The 19,558-nt window shown below is 45.2% G+C and overlaps 2 protein-coding genes across 5 annotated transcripts in view; one reads left to right on the top strand and one right to left on the bottom strand.

Annotated features, from left to right (window-relative positions):
• UBAP1 (ubiquitin associated protein 1) overlaps window positions 1–19,558 on the top strand; it is a 70,853-nt gene that overhangs the window by 49,818 nt on the left and 1,477 nt on the right. For 2 of the 3 annotated variants that reach the window (XM_029202724.1, XM_029202725.1), the window contains exons 6-7: window positions 318–419; window positions 1,015–2,156. In XM_029202724.1, coding sequence (XP_029058557.1) covers window positions 318–419; window positions 1,015–1,155 — 243 coding nt within the window. In that variant the 3' untranslated portion in view covers window positions 1,156–2,156. Of the gene's footprint in view, window positions 1–317; window positions 420–1,014; window positions 2,212–19,558 lie in introns of those variants that run through there. The other variant, XR_003790778.1, reaches the window with a different exon arrangement.
• KIF24 (kinesin family member 24) overlaps window positions 2,282–19,558 on the bottom strand; it is a 61,177-nt gene continuing 43,900 nt past the window's right edge. For both annotated transcript variants that reach the window (XM_029202722.1, XM_029202723.1), the window contains 5 exons: window positions 14,180–14,251; window positions 12,361–12,470; window positions 6,144–8,342; window positions 4,673–4,766; window positions 2,282–4,145 (listed from right to left, as the gene is read on the bottom strand). In XM_029202722.1, the coding sequence (XP_029058555.1) occupies window positions 4,005–4,145; window positions 4,673–4,766; window positions 6,144–8,342; window positions 12,361–12,470; window positions 14,180–14,251 (2,616 nt within the window). In that variant the 3' untranslated portion in view covers window positions 2,282–4,004. The remainder of the gene's footprint in view (window positions 4,146–4,672; window positions 4,767–6,143; window positions 8,343–12,360; window positions 12,471–14,179; window positions 14,252–19,558) is intronic.

The following is a 19,558-nucleotide window of genomic DNA, read 5'->3' as shown; positions in this document are numbered from 1 at the left end:
AAAAAAGAAAAATCACCATTTAAAAAAAATGAATATCCTGTCTAGGCTGTGGAATTGACATCAGCTGGGAGATGTGAGTCAGCTGTGACAGGAACTCCTTTGAAAAATGGCTATGCATGTTTAGAAGGGTGTACCTATCAGCAAGTAGTCACTGAGGTACTGCTGTGTTGGACACAATTCAAGGCACAAAATCAAGTCCTATCTAGGATCTAATAGCCAGGGTGGGGAGCAGATGTCACACTTGTTGGTTTGTGTAAGACTTTTGGGAAGCACAGACAAGAGTGGCAATAGGTGCTTAAACCTTTCTCTTTTCTTAGATTCTCGACTATCTCTTTGCACATGGACAGCTCTGTGAGAAGGGCTTTGACCCTCTTTTAGTGGAAGAGGCTCTGGAAATGCAGCAGTGTTCAGAGGAAAAGGTAGGAACCTTCATGCTTCACGGGAACCCTCTGGAAAGAAGGGACAAAGTAGTCTGTCTTGGGGGTCCTCCTGGACTACAACCTTCATCCCTTCCAGTGACTGTAGGCAGAGGTAGTTGAAGCACAGAATCTCCCATGTCCAGACAGGCATTTGGCTAGTTTGGCTCAGATAAAGTATCAGGTTGAAGACTATCTAGAATCCCAGGGAAGAGACGGGAGAAATGACCTGGGCAAAAAGCCATATTTTTGGATGTTGGGGGAGATTGCCAGTCACTTCACCTAGGCTGCTAGCCAGAGAGCAGCCATTTCTGGGTTCAGTATCCTGCTGGGTGGGAACACAAATGTGGATGTTGGGACCTGAGTGAAGGTCAGCAAGGTTTGGGACTGGGCATGGCTCCTGATGGACGATTGGCCATGGCATCAACCTGTCTTCCTCCACGGCCCTCCTCTGCTTGCTAGGGGACCTCAGAGAGGCTCACGAGGCTCCGGCAAAGAACACTCCCCCAAGCAGCCCCCTTACACACATATTCCTCCACTCAGCTGTGCTGTGTGGCTGGACCCCTTTCTTGAGTCTGTATTCTCTTATTTCCCTTAGATGATGGAGTTTCTTCAGTTAATGAGCAAATTTAAGGAAATGGGCTTTGAACTGAAAGATATTAAGGAAGTTCTGCTATTACACAACAATGACCAGGACAATGCTTTGGAAGACCTCATGGCTCGGGCGGGAGCCAGCTGAGACCAGGCCCTGCCTAGGCCCTGCCACGGAGCCCCCCCCCCAGCCGAAGGCCCTGAGGAGACCACCTGTGGGGAAGAAGGGGCACGCTTCCGGATTTTCTTTTGGGGGTGGAAGGTCAGGTGTAGAGACTGTTTGCCAAGTCTCTATGAGCCTAGGTCCTGAGCTGGGGAGAAAGTGGGGAAGATTTGGGCGTGCATATGCCCCCGGAACTGTCCCGGCTCCTTCCACAGTAAAAGTATTTGTACTCTGAGAAGTGTCCTTCCCACCTTGGCCATCCAGAGAGACTTCTCTGGTCTTTCTGGGGTCTGTATGGCCTCAGCCGAAACCTGTCCCAGCTGCCAAAAGGAGTTGGGGAGAAGGAGGTGGGAGGGCCAGACTCAGTGCTGCTCTGGGGCTAGATGTTTCCCTTCTCTGCAAGGGTGGACTGACCTCTAATCCAAGTTGAGTGCAATTGAAAGGTTCTTCCAGGGTTTTGTTTTTTTCCCCTTTTAATGATGTCACTTAGTGTTAACACTGGTTCTGCAATGTCTCTGAGGTGCAAAGAATGCCCTTTTCCCCTTGGGGCCCTGAGTTTGCCTTTTCTGCCAGGCAGTTACCATACTTCCCTGCCCCAGCCTGTTTCTTTTGGCCTGGTTTGGACCACAGTCTTCTGCTACCCGAGATTTTAGAGCCCCCTGCTCTAGAAGACAGTTGTCAGTTTAAGAAATCATTGGCCCCTTCCCAGCACATCAAGTGGGGAAGAAAGAGGCTGTGATTTAGTCACCCAGCACTAACTCCACCTCAGTTCTCTCTGGAGAACAGCCTCTCCATCCAGCCCCTTGCTCTAGGATGACACAATGAATAACACCTAGTCATAGAAATCAGTCTTTGGTTTGTTTTGTATTATGTTGTACATCATTAAAGATCTAAATACAAAGGATATACAGTCTTGATGAATCTAAAGTAATTTGCTAACTATTTTGATTTTTCAGAGAGAACTACTAATAAAAATCTAAAAGGTATATCCTGCTGTGATAACTTCTTTATTGCCAAGGACTGTTATACTGCAGGGTGGAGGTGAGTGAGTGGTAAAGGGATTTGCTGGGGATGGAACAGGAGCTAACCATTTTCTGTCATTTCAGTACTTTCTTCCAACTCTTAGGCCCATGGGACCCAGGAGCTGGCCCCCCCAGTCTGCCCTGGTTTTCGGTTTGTAAAGGCAGGTGTAGACAAGGGTCTGTTTAAACTTGACCTAGCCCAGTCTCTGGGTCAAGGACATAGACATATGCCTTCCTGCAAGACTGACTGTGGCGGTGAGACAGGCTGGGCCTTCAGGGGAATCACTCAGAAATGAGGAACAAGCCCCTTGTCCTCTGAGCAGCATCATGCATAATTATGTGTTCCACAGGCAGGACTGGGATTCAGACTGCTTTATTAGCTCTCAGTAGTGCTGATGTATCTGATGGAACTAGATTTATCCCTAGAGTTTCTTGTCCTTATACTTAATACTGCCCCACAGTCCCTCCTGTGCTCTTGGCTTGGATGGGTCTCTAATTTTTAGTGATCACGTGAGGAGCGGGTACAGAACCTTTGGGCTGGGAAGCACCAAGCTGGAAAGAGGCTGCCCTCTGGTGGTCAGGTCAGGCATGGCCATTGTCTCAGAAAGCCCCTCTACTGGCCTTTAAAATTAATTAAACCCTTCTTTTAAAACCTGTAAAAGTTATCCTTTACCTGTAGGAAATCAAAGTTTCATACCAAAATGGTGCCAGGGCCAAGGGCTTTGACATGAATTTCAACTTGATCCAGGGTGGCCTTGGTTAAGTGGGCCACCTGGAGGCCACTTGGTATTTCTTAAGCTTCTTTCTGCTAAAAAGATACAGAAAGAACTCACATGAAGGTGTGCGTGTATGTGTGTAGAACTGCTTTACTCCTCCCTTCTTTCACTCTCATCTCACACTACTGACCAGAGCAGTCAGTGCCAAGACCCTGAACACAGGCCATTGAGGGGGGAGTAGATGGCCAGGGCAGTCCCGGATGAGGGTGAGGCTAGGAGACAGACTTGCCTGAGATAACTGCAGCTCTTCCACTATTCCGTGAGGGCGTGGGGGTGAGGATTCACAGACAGGAGCCAGAGCATGACGCAGGTGGATGGTCCCAGCACAAGGCAGAGATTGGAAAAGAATAATGCAGTGACGCGAGCACCCTCTTCTGTCTAAATACTGGATTGCAGGGAGGGAGGGGAACTGGAAGCATAAAGCCTGTCCCACATCTGCTGCTATTAAAGACATCAAGGTTTATTCATTTTACATTTTCAAAAGCTAACTAAAGTCCCAAATCAATCTCCAAGGGCTGATGGGGCAGAGCTCACCCTCCCCCACCCCACTAGCACCAATGTTTTCATTTTTGACCAAGTCCTGGAGAAAGGCACAGAATCCAGCTGATAAAACCTCTGGGCTCAGCATGTTATCTTCCCTAGCTTGTGACCTCAACACAACCTCTAGGTTACCACTGACCATCCCCCCCGTCCACTGATCCCCAAATTTAGAAACATCTACAGGGTTATTAGACCTAACTGTATTTCCTCAGACAAGGGGTCAGTAAAGGCAAATCCTTCTCCAGTCCCAAAGAAAAGGGAGGGGCCTATTAAGTTTTTCAGGCTGATCTGTCCTTCCTTACAGATGCTCCTGTGCTTAGAATTGAGGGACAGATGCTTGGCCCTGAGAGAGGGGCTGGGGCCCAGCCAAGGCCACATGTGGCTAGGGAGAGGCTAGCATGGGCAGGACCAGGGAGTGGGTTCTGATATCTGTAGGGGGACCTGGCAGAGGCCCTCCAGCTCTTGAGAGCCCAGCCACCACATACTGGATCTTGTTCTAAGACACCGCTGTCCTCTCAGGGGCCGCAGCTGGCCTGTGGCAGGCCAGGTATAGCTGCAGCTGGCTCCTCAGACTCTGGATGCACTTGGACTTCAGAGCCATGATTTCATCTAACTGGGTCACAAAATCTTCAAAATCCTGGAAAGGAAACAAAGGACAAGTGGAGCTTTTGCTGTTGCTGCCAGATCAGCTTTTCTAGTCCCTACTCTTGTATGAAGATTTCAGAGCCCAGGCCCTTCCTCCAGCTGGAAAATCTGGACAGTCACCATGGCACAGTGTGGGACCACTTTTCTATGCAGAGAGGTATTTCGCAGGGCAGAAGGGTGGTTTTGTAGAAGTACCTCTGGTCTGCATAAGGCAAGTAAGTCACTGTTACCATCACAGGGAGGGGCAGCAACAAGCCACTAGGGGGACAGAATGGCAAAGAACAGAGGCTGGAAACATTTTGGCCTGGGAATGGGGAGTGTAGCACCATCTCCCACCTGTCCTTGCACGCCCTCAAGCCAACTCAGAGGGGTGGCAAGAGCAGGTCCAAGGCCTCAACAAGGTTAGAGTGTGACAGCAGACCCTTTCTGTACACACAGCTACATCAAAAAAGGATGACTGTCAAACTAGCTGCAGGCTAATTCCCAACAACCCCTGAGAGTCCGGCCAAGACCACTTACATTAGGAGCCAGCTGGCTCATCAGGGTCTCCTCCTTGAAGCCCAGCTTGGCCATTTCATCCAGCTGTTCCTGGTGTGCTCGGATGAGTACCTGCCTGGGAACCAGAGGGGATGCTGTGGTCCTCCGGGCCTCCCGTCTCTCCTGGGCAGCTTTCTGGAAGTAAGCCTCATTTCCAGGCCAGGAGCTGCTTCTGCCCAAAGAGGCCGAGGCTGTGACCAGGACCAGCTCCCCAGCACCTCCTGCCCCTCACCCATTCTTTTCAGGCCTTGTCAAGGGGCTAGGGGGGTACAAATGAGATTCTGAGAAGAGATGGGCTTCTGGAGCAGCCCCCTGCCTCCAGATACAGCGAGGCACAGGGCTGGATGCTGCTTCTCCTCCACAGGAGCTGCCCACATCTTCCCTGCAAGAAAGCTCAAGGCTGTGCCACTGCAGCTGGCACACTTGGCACAAGGTAGAGCCAGCCACCTAGCCTGCTGTGATTTCTACTTTCTTTGGGGAGTTCAGGGACCAAAGCAAGGGGGTTTGAGCTAGAAGCTGGAGGATCTGCCTTCTGTCAGAAGAATACAGCTAATAAAACCTCTGGGCTCAGCATGTTATCTTCCCTAGCTTGTGACCTCCAACCTCTAGGTTACCACTGACCATCCCCCCATCCTCTGATCCCCAAATTTAGAAACATCTACAGGGTCATTAGACCTGACTGTGTCAGACTCCACTGATGGATAGAGACCACGGAAACAGCAAGACTGTCTACCTTGTAGAGGTGCACATCCCTACACGCCCTTCTCTTCGCCCAAGGCCCAGGCCTGAGCCCCAGCGAGCAGCTGGCAGACGGTCTGCCCAGGTATCAGGAGCCCTAGCAGAGGGTCGCAGCCTCACATAGGAAGCATCTGTTCCCACAGGCCTGCCCTGCCTTCCTGCTCCTGGGCCTCTGACGCTGCTAGACCTCTTGCCCTCCTTTCTCTCACATTCTCAAAGGCTCTCTCATTCTGCTGTACCATCCACAGCCTCCTTCGGGGAAAGCAGCACAAATCACCAGCCCCTGTTTTTTACCTTCACCATCTTGGAAGGTGACCAGCCAGCCTTGGCTCTGGGGTCACAAGGCTGCTGCTGCTGTGTCCCTGGGGAGCACTTCCAGGAGCACAGGCCCAACAGAATGAAGAAGAGGATTCTGATCTCACCATAGGTCTTAGGCTTACTTATAGGGTCAGATCCTCCCTTCTTTCACTCACATCTCAGCTTTCCCAAGCTTCTTTCACTCACATCCCACCTACCCTACCTGGCAGGCCTGCTCCAATACATTTTATTCCTGCTGTTCATGTCAGATGCATCTAGGCAGGCTCCCTTGATAAGGTGGACAAAAAGCCTTTCTCTGAGCCAACCACAGCCATTCCCAGAACAGACAAAACATTCAGCTGTAGTGGGAGTAGGGGTGCCAAAGGGGCTCAAGTCTAGGTAGGAAAGTCCAACTTACTGTGCGTGCCCCAGGATGGGCTGACGGAGTGTCCTGGCAGTCTTGGGAGAGCCTAGCCTTGCTAAGTACCTTGGGATTGGCCTGCGTTTGAGCCACGCGATGTCCTCATTGTAGCAAGACAGCTTGATGGGGTCTGTGGACAAATCCAGCTCCTGCCAGCCAAGCCCTGCCAGGTGCTTTCTCTCCTGGGCCCAGGGCTGGTCAGCCACATCACTACTTCCTGTTTGGGGGGCGAGTGTAGGCCCAGAGTGGGGTCCCCCAGTATGTATGGTGAGGCAGGGTTTTTCTGGGAAACCCTGGGAGCAGCCCAGCTCTGTCTCAGCATCGCCATCATAGTGCCCCTGGGAGAAGAGTGCAGTCTCTCTGCTTTGACAGGGCTCCCCCAGGTCAGCCTCCCTGTTGGGCAGCTTGTCAGGTGGGTGCTGATGGATGGGTGACAGGGACAGAGCTGGAAGATCACCCCCAGGCTTACTGTCAGGGGGAGATGATGAGAGCCACAGGTGCTCAGTTGCTGAAGACATTGGCAGGTCTGCCTCTTGATCACCAGATGACACTGTGTGGCCCACAGCTGGCCCCCCTGTGTCTGCTGCCACTAGACTGTGTGCAGCTCCATCCTGGGCCGACTGCTCCAAGGGAGGAGAGCCCTCATCATCTGGGCTCTCCAGGAGAGACACGGTGAGGGGAGCCATCAGTCCAGAAGCATGCTCAGAGCATGTGCCTAGTTCCCCTCTAGAGTCTTCTCCTTGGAAAGGGTTACTGTTTTTCATTGTTCTGGTCGCCACAGTTGGGCTATCTTCACTGACTTCTCTCAGAGGTGTGCTCACTGTGTCTCTTTGGTCTGGGGATCCAGGAACTGTGATGTGGGATAGTGAGAAAGTGCAACCATCTTCCTCCAGGGATGGTGAGCTGCCCTCAGCCTGCCGAGGAACCTCATTTTTGAAGGCATCCTGTCTGAGGTCAAAGGCTGGGCTGCCCCCCCTTTTCTGGTTATATACAAAGTCTACCTGTGAGCAGTAAGGCTTCTCTGCCAGGTTTTCTCCAGGAGGAGGCCCTGAGGAGGTGGAGTCCTCCTCTCTGCTCCAGTCCAAGGGCACCTGACTTGGGCTGTGGCCGTGATCAAGTGCTATCCTGTGGCTTGCGGGGTCCCTGGAGTACATCCAGCTTCCAGTTAGACCCTTCTCGTCACCTTCTGTCCTGGGGCTAAAACACAGACTCTGCCGCCTTTCGGCTACCTGTTCCTCAGGACCTTGCTCCCTCTGATGAAGGAAGAACGAGCCTTCGCTATTCTCCAGGGTCTTTCCCTGCTTTGTGGTCCTCTGACAGGAAACATGTGAAAAAGAATCTTCACTGAAATCGCTGTCATCAAGGTCCTCAGCTTGGGCTCCATCATGGCTCTCACAACAAGAGTGGAAGGGAGGAGGGGTGTCATTCTGGAGCTGCCCCTCTGGAGGCCGGGACTGGCATAAAAACCTTTCCAGTGGTTGGTGCTTTAACTTCTGTTGGAGGAGAGGTGGCTGCTGGAACTGCTGGTGATAGAAGCGCAAATGTTCTTCCCTCTCCTTCTGATGTGGAGGGATGTCTGTCCAAGCTTCAGAGGCAGGCCTAGTAGGTGTGGCCCCCTTGCTGCCCTGACTGTACTCTACTAAGTGATGGACGTTGCCAAAGGAGAGTTCAACTCGTGACACAAGCTGCTTTTGCACTGGCTGCACAGTCTGCACTTTCTTGCACCGGGAGGGCAGCTTACCACGGACTGCTTCTTCTCCGGGGGCCCTGCTTCCCCACCCGAGGGCAGTTCTGTTGCCGATTGGATTTTTCTCAGAGCATGATGCAGCTGATTCTTCTGCCCTTTTTTTGGCTAAATGTCCAGGCCGCATGGTTCCTTTGATAGAGCTAGTTTGAATGACCCACTCTTGGGGAGGACTCCCTCTAGAGCCACCCCTTTTACCAGGAGCCTTAGGTACAGAAGCAAAAGGGATATTGGCTGGGTGACTGGCCAGAGGATGGGCCTTCGTTCTCGTGGAGTCAGGTGCCACTGTGAGTGACTGTTGGAGCCCCAGCTTGACTTTTTTGGGAGAACACTTGTCCCCTGGCAGGGCCACAGGAGAGCTCTGAATTCGTTTTGGAGAAGAGTTTCCAGATGTTCGATTTCGACTGCTAGCTGAAGTGCAACATTTAATGCCTTTCTTTAGTTCTTTGACCCTGTAAACGACCATTTTATATTAAATGTGCATTCTTGCATGTTCTGTAACTTCTTTCCTATAGCTTTCAGGGAAAACAAAAACCAAAGAAAACTATTACAAGGACTGGGAATTACTTTTTTTTTTTTTTTTTTTTTGTGGTACGCGGGCCCCTCACTGTTGTGGCCTCTCCTGTTGCAGAGCACAGGCTCCGGATGCACAGGCTCAGCGGCCATGGCTCACGGGCCTAAGCCGCTCCGCGGCCTGTGGGATCTTCCCAGACCGGGGCACGAACCCGTGTCCCCTGCATCGGCAGGCGGACTCTCAACCACTGCGCCACCAGGGAAGCCCCTGGGAATTAGTTTTTTATCTGGGAGAGAATTGGAGGAAATGGGGAGATTCTATTTCAGCATGAAATACCTCTCTTTACCTGAACAAAGAAGACCAGTGTCTTCTCTCAGGACAGTAGTGTGCATCCAGTATTCCATGATCAGGAGAGTTCTGGAAATACCACAGTCCCATGTGAGGGCCAGGCCAGAGGAGCTAGTCTCAGAACTATGCCCACGCAGGGCCCATGCCACGCTTCCTGAAGATCGGCCAGCTCAGGAGCCTAGTGTCTACCCCTTACCCAGTCTTCCATAATCAGAGTCTTCTTTTCCCTGCAACCACCTCCTTTCAGGCTTCTCTGAGAAAATGAGTTCCCTCGAACCTGCTGGGCACTTCAAGAAGCAAAAGCCCTCTGGAAATAAGCAGGCTTGTGCTAATTCCATTAAGGAAAAAATGACCTGTCTATTCACAGGGTTTCTCAACCTTAGCACTAGTGGTGTTTGGGGTCAGATAATTCTGTGTTGTGGGGAGCTGTCCTGTGGAGTGTTTAGCAACCTCCTTGGCTTCTACCCGAGATCCCAGCAGCATTTCTCCCCAGTCACAACAATCAAAATTGTCTCCAGACATTGCCAAATGTCCCCTAGGAGGCAAAATCGCACCATAGATAGAGAAATAGAGAACCATGCTCTATTTTACAAGGGAATTTTAGAGAGCATGGAAAAATCCAGAATTAAGTCTCTGCTAGGATTCAGTTGCCAAGATCAGAGTCTCTCACTCTGTGATATCTAAAACAAAATACAAACAGTGTAAGAATTTGGATTTACAAGGAGACATCAAGTAAAATGTGACTCTCCAGTAGTTTGTTCATAGATTCTGCGTTGAAATCCCCTAGGTGGGAGCAGTACTTCTGCCTGGGAGCTCCCAGAAAATGTCTTTTCCATTGTTTTGATTTTAATCCACTCAATAGTAGCCAAATGACCCCTCTGACCATTACTGAAGACCAATATAGTAAACCTGACACTGAGACTTGACTTAAATCTTCCTTTTAGGTCTGAGAGGCAAGGCAAGCAGATAACACAGTAAGCAAAGAGACATAGGATGTGACTAAAGACACGTGAATTGTGTCCTTGGGCCTTTGCTGAGGTATTGCAGTAGGGCATACATCCACGGAATGGGTTGAGAGGTCCCACAGCAAGTCTAGATGGTTCCAAATTACTTCCTGTTATAAAAATCTGAGCTATTAGTTTTGTTAAAAGAGAAACACCAAAATTTCCTCCTAGCAGTCATAGTAAATAATTCTAGAAACCTGAGGGTGCCAGAAGAAATCTTACAGATAATTTTTGGTCATTGATGCTAAAGGCTTCCAGTGTACTCTACCTTTTACCAAAATCACTCCTGTTACTGAGTTCTCTTCTGATACACCTGTTAGGGGTCCAGCTGGAACTTTATTTTTGGACTATTTAGCAACATTCTTCTAGTATGTGCAGAGATGAAAATTTTAAATCAGAGGAAAATTTTAAATAAGCAATAAAATCATCCTCTTCCTGTGTGTGTATGGATTGTTACCAACAATTAATTTAAACACATAAAACAAATGACTTTCATATTTATTTTCAATAATTTGTCAGACTGCTTTAAATGGAAGAGATTATTTCTATTATACTTATTCTATTTTTTAACCAAAATTATTTCAAATAATTTCTCAATCGTACTCAATGCATCCCCTCTGAGAAAGGGTTACTTTCATCCTCCGTTACTGAGGCACTGAGAGGAAAGTCTTGTTCTCTGCTCCTTAGTGATGTTCTTACTTCAAGTACTTGATATGTCTGTGATTTGGGGAGTGAATGGGGTTATGAAACAAGATTGACTTAGGGTTAATAATTGTTGAAGCTGAGTAATGGATACATGGGGGGAAAGAACCTGAAGCCATACTGGTTTTTGGGGAACAATTTTGGATCATCCCATGTCTTCTATCTGATCTCAGTCTTCGCTGTCTTCTGGTAGTGCTAGGGTGCTAGCATTAGGAAACCATGCAACAAGAAAACCTCCTCGAGGAAACTTATGCCTATTATAGGCATACTTCATTTTATTGTGCTTTGCTTTTTGGATAGTGCGTTTTTTTTTTAACAAATTGAAGGTTGGTAGCAACCCTGCATAGAGTCTATTGGTGCCATTTTTCCAACAGTCTATTGGTGCCATTTTTCCAACAAGTCTATTGGTGCCATTTTTCCAACAGCATTATTTTAAAATTAAGGTATGTATATATATATTTTAAAATCACTTTACTGCGATCTTTGATCTATCGTGGTGGTCTGGAACCAAACCTGCAATATCTCCACAGTATGCCTGTAATATTACTATTGTTAAAGTTAACATATAATGAGTGTTCACTATTTGCCAGGTGTGGTGCTAAGCCCTTCAAACATATCGCATCAGTGATTCCACATAACTGTTATATGAGATAGGTGCTATCATTATCCCTGTTCACATTAAGGAAATTGGGGCCCAGAGAAGTTGCAAATTTGTCCAAGACCACTCAGCTAGCTAGTGGCAGAGGCAGGGTATTGGCCCAGATAGTCTAACTCCAGAGTCCACTCTGGTAGCCACTTTGTAAATGATCTCTCCTATTTAAATGAGATAAGGTACACAGAGAACCTCACTCAAGCCCCCAAGCCCAGGAGGAGCTCCTCCTTTCATTCACAAATATTTATTACACATCTACTAGGTACCAAGTACTGTCTGGGCAGCAGAGATACAGTGGAGAAAAAGATAAGGTTCCTGTTCTCACGGAACTTAGATGGTAGCTTCTCTTTCCTTCCCAATGAGTTCCATTAAATGCTATGGATACTAAAGATTCTTCAACAGTAATTTAAAAAAAACAACAACAGGTTCCTCTCAAATAGTCTGTTAACTTTGGAGATGGATTCTTGGGAGACTGAAAAGGAGGTGTTGTAAGACAGGACCAGCAGCAAAGCAGCCAGAGGAAAGAATGGTAATGAGAGCATTTTCATACGTGAAGGAGACACATGACCCCAGGGTAAGAGATGGGAGGGACCCTGGCATATACCAAAGTCACTAGCGCCCTGACCTGGCAATAAGAGGTGCTAGTTCTGCCACCAACTCCCAGTGAGCCCTATTAAAGTTTCCACCCTTTTCTGGGCCTCAGTTTCTCCTTCTATAACACAAGGTTGGTCTCTTCTGGACCTACACAGCTCTGAGTACTTCTGCCTTGACAAGTAATAGGTATTCTATCCCTAATAATTAGAGCTGAGGCTAGCAGGAAGAAAACCTCACTAAGCCTTCTACTCTGGAGAAATATTTCATCTCCCGCTAGCCATTTAAACGCCACTGATGGGGAATTCCCTGGCAGTCCAGTGGTTAAGACTCCACGCTTCCAATGCAGGGGATGCGGGTTTGATCCCTGGTTGGGGAACTAAGTTCCCACATGCCACGCGGCGTGGCCGGAAAAAAAAAAAAAAAAGCCACTGATGGAGTTTTCTCCTAAACAAAGGAGCGTGTCACCTTCCTCTTGTCACATTCACACTTGTAAAATGGCAGGGCCTCCTAGGTCACATTCTCCAAATGACCAATTGCACATTCCCCTGGCAGTAGAATTACTGTCCCAAGAACAGGCTTGTGGAGCTCAAGGTCAGATCCTTGTGTGTGTATCACACACACATACACACACGACCTGCCACCTGAGGGGGACTCACCGGTCAGCATAGCGCAAGGTATTCAGAGTGTGTTCGGTGGCCACATGGCTTGGCGAGATGTTGGCGATCATGCAGGTTTTGGCATTGCCAATGAAAGAGTCCTTCAGAACCTGTTTGAAACAGAAGGCAGGTCAATGAAGTCAACTAACCAAGGGCCTACTGACTACTTACTGTGTGCAGGACACTGGGCCACAGTCACCCTCACCCCCTTCTATGAAAAGGTAATTCACAAAAGGAGAAACACAGTCAATAAAAGGTACTCACTTCACCACTAATCAAAGAAATGCAAACAAACCATTTTAAAAAACTAAAATTTTTGCACCTATAAGATTAAGACTCATACTACCCTGCTCTGCTGAGGGTCTAGGGAAAGGGCGCTCTTGTACACTGCTACACTGCCTGTATACCGTGTAGCATGAATTGGTACATGCCTTTGGGAGGGCAGTTTGGCAATATGGTAAAAATTTGGTAAAAAATGTTCACACTCTTGGTTTGGCAATCACACTTCCAGGACTTTATCCTAAAGAGATAATAATTGCTCAATTGATCCCCCCCCAAAAAAAGTATACCCAGGATATTCATTACCTTATTATAATAGTAAAATTTGGAAAATCTACAAGTCTATAAACAGGTAACAAACTAAATAATTGTAAACTGCATACAACCATAAAAGATAATTATGTATATATGTACTTAGGTACCTGGAAAGATCTAAAACTTATGTTTGAGTGAAAAAGTATATTATTATGTAAGTGGATCCATGTGTGGAATTATTTTTTTAATTAAATAGGACACAATTTCTGGGGATGGAGGACATGTTTTGAAAAATAACAAAGCCAATGTCAGAATCAGGACTAACCACCTATAAGAAGGGTTTCCTGGATCCCTGGTTGAAATCATGTTTGAGAAGAAACAATCTAACCCAATTCTGACTAGTAAGGAGCTATGTTATTATAGGTTCTGCCCCAGGTCCTGTGGGGCTGCTGATCTAGCTGCACAGGGTGAAAATCTCTCCCAGAATACAAAGATCCTCACCTAGACTGCCTTCTACCTAGTCTGTCCCTACTGTGCATAGGATTTGGTGCAGAAGGGAACCAGGGGCACCCATAACTGTCTTCACAGCTGTTTGTACCTAGGCAGACCCCTCCGTGGGCCACTCTTCTGCAGCCATTACAGATGCACACTTATTGGCATTTCCCATTAATAAAGAAGCACATTTTCGTGACAGAAAAATGGAAGAAAAAAATTACCTATGGTTCTACCACTCAAAATAATCAGCGAACATATGCATAATTTCTGTGTAGTTTTTTCTTCTCATTTAATATTTTTAAACTATAGATCTTGGTCATCTTTCCTGTCAGGACATGTCAAAAATCTATCTCATTCTTTTTAACTGCAGCTATTATTTTTTGTCTTGAAACACTGGTCTAAGTCTTACAACTAAGAAAGTACCAAGTACAGCTGCACTACCATCCCCTTCAAAGGCTCAGAGACTCCACTAAATCAACAAGGTTTCTTTACATTAGAAATAAGCAGAAAGCTGTTGGATGGTGACCACTGCTTCCCCGCAGGGAGCCTGGCTGCTTCGTAGTGCAGGTATCCCTGCCCGAGGACGCCCCTTTCTTCTCCAAGACTGAGAGCTCCTGGAAGGAATGTGACTCCTCCCCCTCCTCTCTCTGCCCCCTCCCTTCCCCCTCCCCCTCCCCCACTCCAGGGAGCATCACGCCTTGCTGGCAGTGGATGCTCTGCTGAAGGAATAAATGAATAGAAGAAGGAACACATGAGTGAACCGGAACTCAAAGCTCATACATAACTTTACCTGAGTTAATTTGCTTTGCCTGAAAGGAGTGTGAGTGTGTTCCTGATCCAATGCACGGATACATTCCTTCAGCTGCAAAGTGGTAGAATAATAAGCACATCAAATATCACATGCGAAGTGAGAATAACAGATCATATTTTTCTTAAGTAAATCACAGTCATGCAATTCCCAAAAGGAAGTCAAAATGCCGTGCTAGTTTCTCGTTCAACAAGAAAAATCAAGCTAGACTGGGAAACATCATCCCGTGCTAGCTGTGCCTAGTTAAGCCCCCCCGCCCCCGCAATTTAAAGGCTGTGATCCTAGAATTAGCCCTGATAGTGTAGAACAGACAAACCCAGGGACATTCCCACAGGTCCCAGAGTCCAGCTTACATGGTGGCAGTTCTGGCTTGCCAGCTCCCTTTCTCTCCTCTTCTCACACTCTTCCCAACTACAAGATGCACTTAAATAGAAAGATACTATACTACTCCCCCGCCTCCCTGCTCACACATGCACACCTATAGGTATGGACTCAAGTGCAGATTCAAGTTGTCTGGATGGGACAGGAGGAATTCTAGAGTCAGAGCTGGGAAGGAACTGAGAAATCATCTAGGTCTACCTCCTCATTTAAAAACAAGGGGGGACTGTGGCCCAAAGGCAAGGGCATGTCACTTGCTCCTGGGCAGAGCCCCTCAAAGAAGTGCTCATTGGATATCACTAGTGCTAGCAGAAACATGCATATGTAGATCTCTAGGGGCAACATGCCCATCAGAAAGGGCAGGGGTTGAGGGGACAGGATCAGGGAGGAGAGATCTTCTATTTCTGGGTCCTGCATCTCCGCTAAGGGGCAGTAAATGAGAAGAAAGGCAGGGAAAAGAATGGAAGGAATCCCTTGGCAGTGCCAGTTCTGGGAGTTCACCAAGAACAGGTAATTAGCTTTGAGAGTCTGCTGTGGCTGTTCTTGGCAGCAGCTACAGATGCCCACAACTAACCCCTCTCTATCTAAGAAGCTGCCGGGTTATAAGAAGGTATAAGGGAATTTCCTCTTTTATTACAAATCAGTCCAATATCCCCAAACTTTAGCACTGGGAAGATTCTCTAGAAGGGACAAGCAGGTACCCAAACCTGGTCCCTGAGTTACACCTGCCCCTTATGTACTCAAATCCAAGTGTGGCTATCAATCTCTATGAGCCTTTGGGTCCCTTTAGCCTTGAATCAGAATGGAAAGTAGACTTTAGTAAACTCTAAGGGAAAACCAAGAGAAGTACCCAGGAAAGAAAAAGGGGCACCTCTGTGCACCTCACAAAGCACAAGATTTTGATCCTATTCTATAAGGCTTGTTCTCAGGCCCCTTTACATGCTATCGCCCATGTGAGACACACACAGTCAAGCCCCAGAGGGTTCTCCAACTTCACAGGTACTTCTTGGGTTTCTTGGTTAATTCCTGGACCATAAATTTAAATATGAGAATCAAAGATTTCTAGCTAGAGGCTGTGGACCCTTGGCCAATTCACTTAACCTGAGCTTCAGAATCCTGATCCATAAAGTGGGGATAAGAGAACCTGCTTTGTTGTGAAGAGTAAACTGACTAGCATATAGTGCATGCTCAAATATATTGGTTCTGGGGCTCCTTGGAGAAATGGTTGATTCCAGGGCTAGGGCACGGAAGAGTGTGTGACACCTTATAGTGCCAAAAGACAAGGAGCTGCTCAAAAAATGATGGGGGCATGTCAAAAGGATACAGAAACCAACTTGAAAGAACTCCCAATGGCCATCTGTGATAATTTGAGCAAGAAAATAAATAATGATAGAAATGGATTCTAATTTAGCAAATAAAAGAAATATCCATTTACTATTATAACTAAATAACCAAATAAATAAATTAAAGAGAAAAAACAGCTCTTTCTTACAGTAGCATTCTAACTAATTAATGTAGAATGATGAACATAGAAAATCCCATCAGGTAAACACCACAGTAATAATTGTTGCAGGTAAGAATCATCAATGGATACTAAAATCAGGCAGCAAAAGTGTGATGTAAACAGGATATTTGCATAGTTTCAAAGTATCTCTCCATAAGATACTTATTACAAAGGGAATAATCATAACTACAGTGGAGTAACCTAGCACAAACCACCTTAACTCAGTGATCAAGTTTAACATCACCAGTAATAAGACATATTGACTGATACAATACACTGAGAAGTGTACAACTTCTGTGGTATTCTTGCTAAAAATTCATTATCTCAATCTAATAATGAGAAAACATTACACAAACACAAATTCAGAGACATTCTGCAAAATAACTGGCCAGCATTCTTCAAAGGTGTTAAGGTCGAAATTGACAAAAACTGAGGAGACTACAGACCCATGATAACTAAATGTAACATAGAATCCTGGACCCGAAAAAGAACATTAGTGGGACTATTGATGAAATTCAAACAAGGTCTGTAGATAGTTAATAGTATTATATCAATGTTCATTTCCTGATTTAGATTACTATAGTTATGTAAGATGTTAACATTAGGAAGGCTGGGTGAAGGAATGCTACATGTTTATTTCTGTAACTTTTTTAAAATCTAAAATTATTCAAAAATTTTAAACAATAATAAAAAGATGCTGATTCTCTCACCTCTCTCAGCCTCCCAATTTATCCCTCATGAGACCTGGAAATAATGTGTCTAGCTGGAGATTTCAGTTCTGATCAAAAGGACTTAAATACTGTGGAGGGGCACAAGACAGGACTATGCATCTATAAGAAGGAATGAGGGTCTCTGTACACAGCCATGGAGTGAGCTCCAGGATACTGTTAAGTGAAAAAAGTAAAGTGTTTACAGTATGCTACCTTTTATTTTTTTCCCTCCTGAGAAAGGGGTGAATACAAACATATATATTGGTAGAAAATCATTATCTAAGGGGAGGGAGGTAACAGGATTGAGAGGACAGGGTTGAACACTAGAGTTTTCTGAATGTGGCTTATTTTATAACTTTAACTCAATACAAAATTGGTAAGCTTAAACACACAGAGAAGAATTATTTCAAGTGACTTTGCAACACAGTATTATGACTGTACATCCCTAGTGGCATACAATTTAAGGGTAAAAAGGAAACTGCAAAGAAATCTTAATCTGAATTCAGTAATCATATTATGAGTAATATTAACATGATTTGGGTATACATATATATTGAAGTGGAGCAAATAAATTATATTAATGTTGTTAGGAACTAAGAATTTTAGCATAAGAGAAAAGGGAGAGAAATACAAATTTTAAAAAGTTAAGCAAAAATCCTGCAGTCTTAATTTTGAATTAATTTATTAGTATGAATCCCTGATATACTTTTACCTTTAAAAAAAAATATCTAGGGCTTCCCTGGTGGCGCAGTGGTTAGGAATCTGCCTGCCAATGCAGGGGACACGGGTTCGAGCCCTGGTCCGGGAGGATCCCACATGCCAGGGAGCGGCTGACCCCGTGTGCCACGGTTGCTGAGCCTGCACACTGGAGCCCACGAGCCACAAGTACTGAAGCCCACGCGCCTAGAGGCCCAGCTGCGCAACGAAGAGTAGCCCCTGCTTGAGGCAACTAGAGAAAGCTGCGCGCAGCAACAAAGACCCAATGCAGCCAAAAAAAAAAAATTTCCAAGCTCTGTCCACCAAAAAGGCCTAGTAGCGAGGACTAACAGTGGTAGTAAGTACCACTAGCACTCTAAATGGTCTCTAAATACCATTTCCCTCTAAAAACCAAGGCTTGTTGAAGAAATGGCTGATTCAAGGTCTGGGGAAAGAAATGTACAAGATGAGCCTACAACATCTTGTCATACCAGAAAGCCAGAGACTAGTAGGAACATATTTGAAAAGACTCCCACTGGCCAAAAATGTGTAATTTAAGAAGAAGAAGAAAAAAAGATGACAGTTTATAATAATATGAAAAAAAACAAAAAAATAAACAACAACAACAAACTCATGGTCATGTTTAGGTTACCAGGACATCAACTCATTCTGAAAACTGGTGAGTGAAGGCAAAATATCAAGCATTTATCTTGCCTCCGTTGTATGAATTATATTTCAGGATAATCAGATAGTTGGGGGAAAGTTCTTTCCAGTTAATAAATACAGAAGGAATATTAGAATTAGAATATCATCATTTTGGAATCCCTAATGAAGCAATGGATAAAGGTAATAATGCTCATTGACAGCTGCTAAAACCATAAGGTGAAAAAGGTTGATGGGAAACATAGTAATGGAGGAATTAGAGTGATAACACTTCAAAATCACAAAAAGAGATAATCAGACATTCTGTACCTCCTGATGTGTTCCTATAGAAAGTCTAAGAACTACTCATGAATTATTCTTGCCAAAAAAACAGAACTTAAATCTGATCAAGCCTCTAGATCAGCATTTTCCCAATCGAAATATGTGAGCCACAAATACAAACCATATATGTAATTTTATTATAATAGCCATATTAAAAAGAAATATAACCATATTAAAAAGAAATAAAACTAGTATGTATAAAATAGAGAACTAATAAGAACCTGCTGTATAGCACAGGGAACTCTACTTAATTTCGCTGTACAGTAGCAACTAACACAACATTGTAAGACAACTATACCCCAATAAAAAAAAAGAGAGAAAAAAATAAAAAGAAATAAAACCAGATGAAATTATATATTAAACATATAATCTTAATTGTATATATTAATCTTAATTATATATTTTAGTTAATCTGACACATCCGATAATATTTTAGCATGTAATCAGTATGAAAAAATATTAATGATATCTTACATGCTTCAATGTGTAATTTACACTTAGAGCACATCTCAATTCAGACTAGCCACATTTCAAGTACCCAATAGCCACATGTGGCTTAGTGGCTCCCATTTTGGACAGCACAAATATAAATCTTAACCACTTTATAGAAAATAGAGGATAGAGTACCATGTTAAACATCAACATGGAATGCAGATAGCCTAATCCAGAATGTAGGAAATCTCATATGTCAAGTGACTGAGTTTTCTTCAACAAATACATTAATATTAAAAAAAGAGAGAGAGAGGGGAAGAACTGATATGGCATGAAAGAGGAATATCAACCAAAAGCAATCCGAGGATCTTGTTTGTATCTTGATTTGAATAAATCAACTGTAAAATGACATTTATGGGACAACTGGTAGAATTATAACACTTACTGGATAACAGGTATCATTAAATAATTATTTCTTTAGGTGTGCAATGGTATTATGTTATATTAAAAAATGAGAGTCCTTATCTCTGAAATACATCATTAAATATTTGTGGAAGAAATGACATGATGACAGGATTTGTTTTAAAATAATCCAACCAGGAGAAGGAAAGGGTTGGTTAGATTCTTCACATGTTGAAGCTGGGAGACAAGTATTTG

The sequence above is a fragment of the Monodon monoceros genome, unplaced genomic scaffold (assembly GCF_005190385.1).
Source record: "Monodon monoceros isolate NGI ecotype Baffin Bay Population unplaced genomic scaffold, NGI_Narwhal_1 Super_Scaffold_5, whole genome shotgun sequence".
Classification (NCBI taxonomy): Eukaryota; Metazoa; Chordata; class Mammalia; order Artiodactyla; family Monodontidae; genus Monodon; species Monodon monoceros.
This window is presented reverse-complemented; position numbering and strand designations above follow the sequence as displayed.